Below are 9,822 nucleotides of genomic sequence, written 5' to 3' on the forward strand. Positions count from 1 at the left end.
CATTTTTCCTATTGTCTTTCTCATTGCGGAGCATGACAAGGAGGTCTTCTACTGTCATCTCCTTTTGCTTGTACTTCAAATAATTTTTGAAGTCTTTCTAGTCATTAGGCAGCTTCTCAATCAAAGCAGCTGCCTAGAATGATTCACTTAGCAACATTCCCTCTGCATGAGTTTCATAGAGAATTACTTGAAAATCTTGGACTTGGATAATGACGGTTTTGAGTCCATCATTTTGAAGTTCAAAAATCGGCCAACAACAAATTTTTTTGCCTCGGCATCCTTGCTTTTGTACTTCTTGTCCAAAGCTTCCCACAACTATTTTGTCGAATTCTTGGCATGAAACACATTACATAGTGTATCTGTCAAGCTGTTTAGAACATAGTTCCGAGAAAGGAAATCCGACTGCTTCTAAGCATCTAGAGTTGTGAGCTTCTGTTTGTCTTGCTCATTCTCTTCCACAACTGGAGAATCCTCATTCAAAAACCTCACAAGCTAAGTGTAGTCAGCTAAACAACATCTTTTGCTACCACCTCGTGAAATTCACTCTAGTGAACTTCTCCGGGCACTCATGATGGTTAAACAGTTCCCTCGGAACAGCAGGAGTAGCAACAGGATTGACCATAGAGGTCACAGCAACATGATTGATCACAAGGGTCACAACAGGGGTTACCAAGCCAATTGACCAAGGGTTCTAATCCCCATCAACATTAGCAGCAACAGCAGTAGCATCATCAGTCACAGTTGCCATTTCTAAACAATACAACAGAATTTCACTATTCTATATTTCCTGAAACTAAACTTAACACTAGAAAATCCAAAGTTGAAAATTTAATTCAAAATTAGTCTCACCACTTACCCTAGAATTGAACATGGTCAGAAAAGTTTCCAGGAAGATTAGAGGGGTTACAATTGTCTCACTTAAGACCCAGTTAACCTTAGACAAAACTTTCAAGAGCATGTTGACTCCTAGTTCATGGGAAACAAATTTAGAATTAAGTTTTCTAGGGGATAAACTAGGTTAAAACAAACCAAGTTCCAAAACTTAACAAATAATTAAAAATTGCTATCCAACTTACTAGTAAATAAAAATGTTTCCCAAAAATTACAAGCAAACAAACTTGCGTCAAAATATTAGGTAACGAACCACTACTAGAACACAAGCAAATAGTCGCTTCAAATATAAAGAAAATTAGCCAATCCAAATTAGGATTCTTTTGGTCCAAAAAACTCTTTCCACGCTTAGGTATTTCTATTTAACAAAAAAGGTTAGTAGTCTAAAAAGTTTTTATTACAATCCCAAATTCTATTCATTTGGTTTTGTATTTTTTTTCCCTTCCTTTTCACATAGGTATTCCCGTAAAAAAAGTTAGCAGAAAAATACCACAAAATACAAAACACATAATTAAAAGAAATTGTAAAAGTAATATACTTTTTAAACCTTCTAGCAATATAATTTAATAGCAAAATTAACTAAAAATAAATAAGATGCTAGACAAGTTACAAAAACCTTATCACTCCAAAAAAATTAAATTAAAAAAAAAATTAATAGGTAAGAGTTATATGAAATTGCTACAAAGCAATAAACTTGTAAATAATTTTAGAAATAAAATCATGCAAATAATTCTAGGAATTAGAAAACAATTAGCATGCAAACAATTCTAGAATCTAATAAGCATGTAACATTAACTAAACTCTAGAAAATAAAAAAACATGCAAATTATCCTACAAATCTAAGATCTAATAAACATGTGAATTAAACTAGAATCTAGAAAATATGAACATGTATATTATACTAGAAAAGTAGAACATATTTAGCATGTTATCTTTAACTAAAAAATTTAAAACTCCATAAGCATGCAAATTATATTATAAAACTATAAAATAAAGAAGCACGCAAATCATAGTAGGAAATTAGGAATCATGCTAATATAATAAAATTATACTAGAAACAAATAAGCATGCAAATTATGCTAGAGATGTAAAAAAAAAAAAAAAAAAAAAAAAAAAAAAAAAAAAAAAATTATTAAACTGAAAAATTAAAAATAATATTGCATATATTACTAACACATGAGACATATATTAAAATATATGTATGTGGGGGCCAAGTAAAAGTGACTGCTCAGGAGCAGCTCGGAGGATGCCGAGAGACGCGAAGACTAGCGAGGGAAACTTGGCATGACCAAACCCATCTGAACAAGGCCAAGGCCGAGTAGAATCTATAAGTAAAACTTGAGAGGATACTGACTTGTCCATTAGAGTGCTAATTTCGGTAGCCTCGATCGGAGTGTTCATTCCTTTTTTAGGTAGCAACCAGAGGATAAAGAGTATCTACCTAGATCAAAGAGTATTTCCAAACCACATCACCACAATGGGTGCCATCGATGGGAATACTCAAGTGCGTTCATGGCAGGCGTAACAAATGATCATTTGCTCGTTGTAGGCGATGTTACACCAAGAGATGATGTTATTCCAAAAAACATGCTTGGACCAGAGAATATCACTGCGCGAAGGGCCTTGAACTTTAATCCAGTAGCTCAAACCTCACCCTCAACCTTTATGTAGGAGACTATGCAAACGATCATGGATCAAGCAAAACGAAACAAACAACGTTTGGAAGATATGGCAGCCGATAACGCGCGCTTATGTAGGGAATTGGCCCTGGAGGTAGCCAAATCCCAACAGGCCACACGTCATAACCGGGGTCAATCGCCAGAGAAGAAGAAGGATGATCGACAGCGTCGACATCGAAAACATGATAATGGTAGTGATTCCAATTCGCCATCTCAGGAACCTAGCAAGAAGGGGGGAGTTGATGTATCCAGCTCATCTGAGGGAAGTCCGTATATACAACATAAGCAAGAGAAAGGAAGTGATGGTTCAGACGAAAAGAATAGGCACAACCCTTTCGTACAACGCATTGCAAGGGCTGTGCTGTCTAAAAAGTTCAAAGCACCGACATTCACCCTGTATGACAGAAAGTCAAACCCTACGGACCACATTCGTCATTACAAACAAGCGATGACGTTACATACTGATGATGAAGCCATCATGTGTCGAATGTTTCCAAGTAACTTGGGACCATTGGTCATCAGATGGTACTATAAACTCAAGCTGGCGTCAATAAAAACTTTCATCAGCTCCAAAAATCCTTTAGGGTAAGATTTATTACCAATAAGGTTCAGCCAAAGTAAGTCGACTCTCTCTAGGTGATGCAAATTAAACCAGAAGAGGCCCTCCATGAGTATTCGGCAAACTATTGGGAGTGTTTCAACTTGATGGATGATTCCTGTAATGATTCCATGGCCATTATTGCCTAGATTGGGTTACATCCTGATAGTCCTCTTCGAAGTTTGTTGACCAAAAGACCTCTCAAAACAGTCTGGGCACTAATGAAGAAAGTTAAGGAGTACTGCAAGGTGGAAGACGATGCCCTCCACATCAAGGCTAGACAAAAAGTCGTTAAATCGGCTCCATCTGTTCTGGTTTAGCCGATAAGTGTTGTGCCGCCAAAGAGCCCTGAGCCTCATATTCGGGCTAAACAATACAACCAGTGTGATTCACGTCAATCAAGTGGGTAGTGTTCGCACCGTTTGAACAAATAGTATCATGTGGATAGCAGGAGCACCAGACGTTCAGACAAGAAGTATATGGAATTGGCGGAGCCGATTAGTAAGATCCTACCCAATGTCCAGTATCTTCCATTCTTTAAGTAGTCGTCCAAGATGATGGGGCCCCCTAATACTAGAAGGAGGGATAGACAGTGCGACTATCACAAGGACCACGGCTACGACACTGACAGCTGTTATGCACTGAAGGACCACCTGGAGGAGTTAGTGCAAGACGGTCGGTTGGCACAATATATTCAAAAGAACAATTCACTGAACACAGTAGCTCTACGGCTAGATTCACCTCCACTTAGTGTAATTCACATGATATACAGCCTATCGTCGCCAGCCCAAATACATACAATTCAATTGCAATCTAGCTCGTCCAAGCCGATCACACCTGCTAAATGGTCCCATGAAACTAGCAAGATTAGCTTTGATGACACCGACCTAGATGGAGTAACTCTCCTCCACGCCGATCCCCTTGTTATCGAGCTGCGCGTGAACAGATTCACAATCGAGCGTGTTCTCATTGATCAGGGAAGCACCTCAGAAATAATGTATTACAAGACATTCATTAAACTCAGCTTCACTGATTCGGATATGTTATTGGCCTATTACCCACTGTTCAGCTTCAACGCCAACCCCGAATAGCCTTTGGGCAAGATCACACTACTGGTACGGGTGGGTACCAAATCAATCGAAGTGGAATTTCTGGTCGTCAAACTTCTGTCACTATACAATCTTATTATAGGAAGGACCTAGCTACACGCTATGCAGGCTATGCCAAGCACCTATTATCAACTACTCTTCTTTCCAATTGAATATGGCATTGAGCAAATTCCGGGCTCTCAGAAATTGGCACAGGCATGCTATTTTATTGTTGCTACAAAAAGGCCAAAGGAATTGGAAGTGAACTCGATTGAAGTACCTGATCGAGAAACCCTAGAGGACATTGGGAAAACCCCCAGTGAGAAGGCAACTGAAGACCTTGATCGGGTCGAAATCAATGAGGACCCTGACAAGTTCTTCATGATCGGCACTTCTCTGAACGAAGTTGAAAGACGCGAGTTGGTTTCCTTCTTACTCAGCAACATTTACATGTTTGCATGGACACCATATGAAATGTTGAGGGTGGATCCAGTCGTGGCCCAACACCGCTTAAATGTCCATCCAAAAGTCAAACCAATCATTTAGAAAAGTTGGTGGTCAGCCGTCGAGCATGCATCTGCCGTTGTTAATAAAGTTGACAGGTTACTTGATGCCGGGGCAATTCGTGAAGTAACTTATCCCATGTGGCTATCCAATACCGTGGTTGTAAAGAAAAAAAAATGGATCTTGGTGCATCTGTGTGGATTTTACGAACTTGAATAGGGCCTGTCCCAAGGATTGCTTTCATTTTCCCAGAATCGACCAACTTGTGGACGCAACGGCGCGTCATCAATGCATGAGCTTCTTGAATGCCTACAGAGGTTATCACCAAATTTTCATGCATCTAGAGGATCAGGAAAAGACCGCATTCTTAACCCCAAGGAGAACCTATTGCTACAAGGTCATACCCTTCGGATTAAAGAATGCAGGGGCAACATACCAAAGGTTGGTTACAACTATGTTTAAGGACCAACTTGGCCGCACCATGGAAGTATACATCGATGACATGGTGGTGAAATCCAAGGAAAAGCACGCCCATCTAGCCGATTTAGTAGAGACTTTCGGCATTCTCTGAAAGTACAAAATGAAACTGAATGCCTTGAAATGCGCATTCAGAATCAGATCTAGCAAGTTTCTCAACTATATTGTGAACCATCACGGAATAGAGGCTAACCCGAGGTAGATCATAGCAATTTTAGAACTTGGCTTCCCTTAGTCTACCAAAGAAGTTCAAAAATTGATGGGAATGACCACCGCTCTCAATAGATTTATCAACCGTTCCTCAGATCGCTACAGATAATTTTTTCACATACTTCGGCAGGGCAAAACATTTGAATGGACACCGGAGTGCCAGGCCGTACTGGATGGCTTGAAAACTTATCTCCGTTTAGTGCCATTCTTGGCAACCCCATCGCCAGGTAATCCGCTCATGTTGTATCTGACGATATTTGACCAGAGCGGTCAGCGTCCTGTTACTGAAGAAAGAACTCGGGGCGCAATGACCAATCTACTATGTAAGTAAGGCAATGGTTGACGCCGAAACACGATACCTACCATTGGAAATACTCATCCTAGCTCTCTTGGTGGCTGCTAGAAAGCTGATGCACTATTTTCATGCTCATACCATAGGGGTATTAACAGATTATCCTCTCCGGGCAGAGTTTCGTAGCTCCGAAGCATTGAGGTGAGTCTCTAAATGGGCTTTGGAACTCGGCCAATATGATATCCAATTTTTGGCCAGAACGGCCATTAAGGGGCAAGTACTGGCCGACTTTGTAGCCGAGTTCCCAGGATGCCATGCTAACTTCAAGTCTGATCAAGTCCACCTTCAACCTCAACCCGACTGGAGAATGTTGGAGACATTTGGCAAATGTATTGTGATAGATCATCCAACTAATGCCGCAGCGAGGCAGGCATAATAATCATGACCCCCGAAGGGGCAATAATCGAGCAGGCAGTCAAACTGGGTTTCGATGCATCAAATAACGAGGCCGAATACAAAGCATTGCTAAACAGCCTTCATAATGCACTTCATTTTGGTGCACGGCGATTACATGTTTTCTGTGACTTCAAGTTGGTCATCAACTAGTTAAAAGGGGAATATGCAGCTAAAAATGACCGAATGGCAGCCTACATGAAAATGGAGAAGTCCTTGCTCATGAAATTCGACCACCATGAGCTGAATCAAATAACCCGGGATCAGAAAATGCATGCAGATGCACTTGCTTGCCTAGCTTTTGCTATTAACTCAGAAGTCACACGAACCATCAAAGTAGGGTTCGCCCCAAAGCCGAGTACCACTTATTTTGAAACAATTCAGATTAACAACATTGAGTGAAGACCGAGTTAGATGGACCTTATCGCCGCATTTCTTTCCTCAGAGTAGCTCCGAACAGATAAGAAAGAAGCCCACAAATTGCGGAATAAAGCCCTGCGATATTATCTGGATCCGCAGAGAAAGCTATACAAAAAATCTCTCTCTAGGCCGTATTTGGAATGTGTTCACCCAGATAAAGTTAAGGACTTCTTGGCAAAAATACATGAAGGTAGTTGTGGTGCTCACTTTGGAGGACGCTCATTGGCTCATTGAGCCCTAACACAGGGATATTATTAGCCGACCAGGCGTACTGATGTCGAGAACTACGTAAAGAAATGAGAACAATGCCAAAAGTTTTTCCCATTAACTCATCTACCTACCAAAGAATTAAATTCCGTTACTAGTCCTTGGCCGTTCGCTCAATAGGGACTTGGCATCGTCAGACCGTTACTACGAGCTCCGGGAAACAAATGATTCATGATCGTCACAACAGACTATTTCACGAAGTGGGTCGAAGCAGAGGCATTGGCACATATCCGAGATGTCAATGTTAAACGCTTTATATGGAAAAGCATTATAACTTGATTCAGCATACCAAGAGCACTGGTATCAGACAATAACACCCAATTAGACTGTGGCGTCTATTGGGAGTTATGCAATACATATGGCATCTGGCCTTATTTTTCCTCATTGGCATACTCGCAAACCAACAGTCAGGCTGAGACCTCCAATAAAGTGATCCTAGACGGCATCAAGAAACGATTGGAGAAGGCTAAAGGCAAGTGGGTTGAAGAGTTGCCAGTGTGTTGTGGGCCTACTAGAGAAATGCCGTTCGCCTTGTGCTTTGGGACACAGGCTATTATCCCTCTTGAAATCGGCCTATCCACATTAAAATCCAAGGTTTTTGACATGGGGTGTAATGACACGATGTTGGCCTTAGATCTGACTTTGATTGACGAACACCAAGATCGTGCTCTTGCGTGCATGGCACGGTATCAACAGCAGCTCGCCAAGTCGTATAGCCAGTGTTTGCAGTTGCGTCATTATGCACCTGGAGAACTGGTCCTTAAGAAAGTACTTCCAGCTACTAAAAATCCGAGAGATGATAAATTAGGCCCCAACCGAGACAGTCCTTACCAGATTGATTTGATTGCCGGAATGGGGGCGTATTGGCTTTCAGACATGGCTGGCAAAAGTTTACCATGCCCTTAGAATTCGACCCACTTGTGTAAATTTTATCATTAATCCAACTTGTACAACATGCTAGTTCATTTTTTATTTTTGCTGCTATACAAACATGTATTCATCAACGTATTCCGTATTACAGTATGCTTTTTTTATTATTGTCTCATTGAAAATGGTTGAATGATGAAAAAGTCTTCGAATTCAGAGCGCCCTTTGCATAAATCACAATTGGCCATAACCAAGACTCTGACTTCAGAGCGTCCTTCGTACATGCTCCCGTTTGGGCCGAATAAGCCTTCGGATTCGGAACGGCTTTCGTGTATATCATAATTAGCCGTAACCAAGACTCCAAATTCAGAGCGCCCTTTATGCATACTCGCATTTGGGCAAAATAAGCCTCCGAATACGGAGCGCCCTTCATGCATGCTTACGTTTGGGTTGAATAAGCCTCCAAATTCGGAGCACTTTTCATGTATCACGATTGACCATAACCAAGATTCTGAATTTGGAACGCCCTTTATGCATGCTCACATTTGGGCCGAATAAGCCTCCGGATTCGGAGCGCCCTTCGTGCATGCTCACATTTGAGCCGAATAAGCCTCCGGATTCGAAGTGCCCTTCGTGCATGCTCACATTTGGCCAAACCAAAGAATAAGACTCCGAATTCAGAGCGCTCTTCGTGCATGCTCACATTTGGCCAAACCAAAGAATAAGATTTCGAATTCGGAGCACCATTCATGCATGCTCACGTTTGGTCAAACCAAAGAATAAAACTCCAAATTCAGAGTGCCCTTCGTGCATGCTCACGTTTGGCTAAACCAAAGAATAAAACTCCAAATTCGGAGTGCCCTTCGTCCATGCTCACGTTTAGGTCAAAAAAGCCTCCGAATTCGGAGCGCCTTTTGTGTATCACGATTGGCCATAACCAAGACTCCAAATTCAGAGCGCTATTCGTGCATGCTCACATTTGGCTAAACCAAAGAATAAGACTCCAAATTCGGAGCGCCCTTCGTGCATACTCATGTTTGGGCCGAATAAGCCTCCGAATTCAGAGCACCCTTCGTGCATGCTCACGTTTGGCCAAACCAAAGAATAAGACTCCGAATTCGGAGTGCCTTTTGTGCATGCTCACGTTTGGCTAAACCAAAGAATAAGACTCCGCATTCGGAGCGCCCTTCGTGCATGCTCATGTTTGGCCAAACCAAAGAATAAGACTCCAAATTTAGAGTGCCCTTCGTGCATGCTCACGTTTGGGCCAAAAAAGCCTCCGAATTTAGAGCGCCCTTCGTGTATCACGATTGGCCATAACCAAGAGTCCAAATTTGGAGGGCCCTTTGTGCATGATCACATGTGGCCAAACCAAAGAATAAGACTCTGAATTCGGAGCACCCTTCGTGCATGCTCACACTTGGCCAAACCAAAGACTAAGACTTCGAATCCGGAGCACCCTTCGTGTATGCTCACATTTGGGCCGAATAAGCCTCCAGATTCGGAGCGCCCTTTGTACATGCTCACGTTTGGGCCAAAAAAGCTTCTGAATTCAGAGCACCTTTTGTACATGATCACGATTGGCCAAACCAAAGATGCCGAATTCGGAGCACTTTTCGTGCATTATCACGATCGGCACCAAATTTGGAGCATTCATTGCAAGGTTTATTAGATCAACATTGCTTAAGTCGGGAAAAGTTAGTAATTAAACTACAACAGTCAATAGAAAAACAATTCTAAGGGTGCATTAATAAACCAAAAGCAAAAAGATGGCATGGGATGACAAACACACATTTCTGACAGGGACAACCAAAATATCATACAAATAAGCACAAAGGATATTTATTCTTTACAACAATATATACAAATACATGGGTACTGATAGATTGGGAAATACAATGTCTTTCTAATTATTTAGGCCTTTTCCCAGTCAGCACTTTCTTCTTCGACATCAGTCTTTTCGGCCTCATAAGCCTCAAAGGGAAACTTGTGACTTTGGTACAACGAAGACGCCGAATCGACACCCGTAGCCTGCAAAGCCTTGATCTATCCATGCTTAAAGCTACGATTCTCGCA

At 41.5% G+C, this 9,822-nt stretch overlaps 2 protein-coding genes across 2 annotated transcripts; both read left to right on the forward strand.

The window, feature by feature from the left end:
• Positions 1–3,725: 3,725 nt before the first annotated feature.
• LOC114271519 (uncharacterized) lies at positions 3,726–4,259 on the forward strand. The gene has a single exon (XM_028213131.2). It carries the CDS (start codon positions 3,726–3,728, stop codon positions 4,257–4,259), a length of 534 nt encoding a protein of 177 aa, XP_028068932.2.
• Positions 4,260–5,782: 1,523 nt separating this feature from the next.
• On the forward strand, positions 5,783–7,785 carry LOC145820696 (uncharacterized). Its single transcript, XM_082917218.1, has 2 exons — positions 5,783–5,940; positions 7,164–7,785. The coding sequence occupies exons 1-2, from the start codon at positions 5,783–5,785 to the stop codon at positions 7,783–7,785; spliced, it is 780 nt and encodes a 259-aa protein (XP_082773344.1).
• Positions 7,786–9,822: the final 2,037 nt, after the last annotated feature.

Source organism: Camellia sinensis, chromosome 1, assembly GCF_055761805.1.
Source record: "Camellia sinensis isolate YWXY chromosome 1, ASM5576180v1, whole genome shotgun sequence".
Taxonomy (NCBI): domain Eukaryota; kingdom Viridiplantae; phylum Streptophyta; class Magnoliopsida; order Ericales; family Theaceae; genus Camellia; species Camellia sinensis.

What these genes read in the sequence shown, in the direction of transcription:
- LOC114271519 (XM_028213131.2), top strand. Translation starts at nt 3,726, where the DNA reads ATGGGGCCCCCTAATACTAGAAGGAGGGATAGACAGTGCGACTATCAC.
- LOC145820696 (XM_082917218.1), top strand. Translation starts at nt 5,783, where the DNA reads ATGGTTGACGCCGAAACACGATACCTACCATTGGAAATACTCATCCTA. An exon ending in CGTAGCTCCGAAGCATTGAG is followed by an intron (nt 5,941 to 7,163) that starts GTGAGTCTCTAA and finishes AACTTGATTCAG; the next exon opens with CATACCAAGAGCACTGGTAT.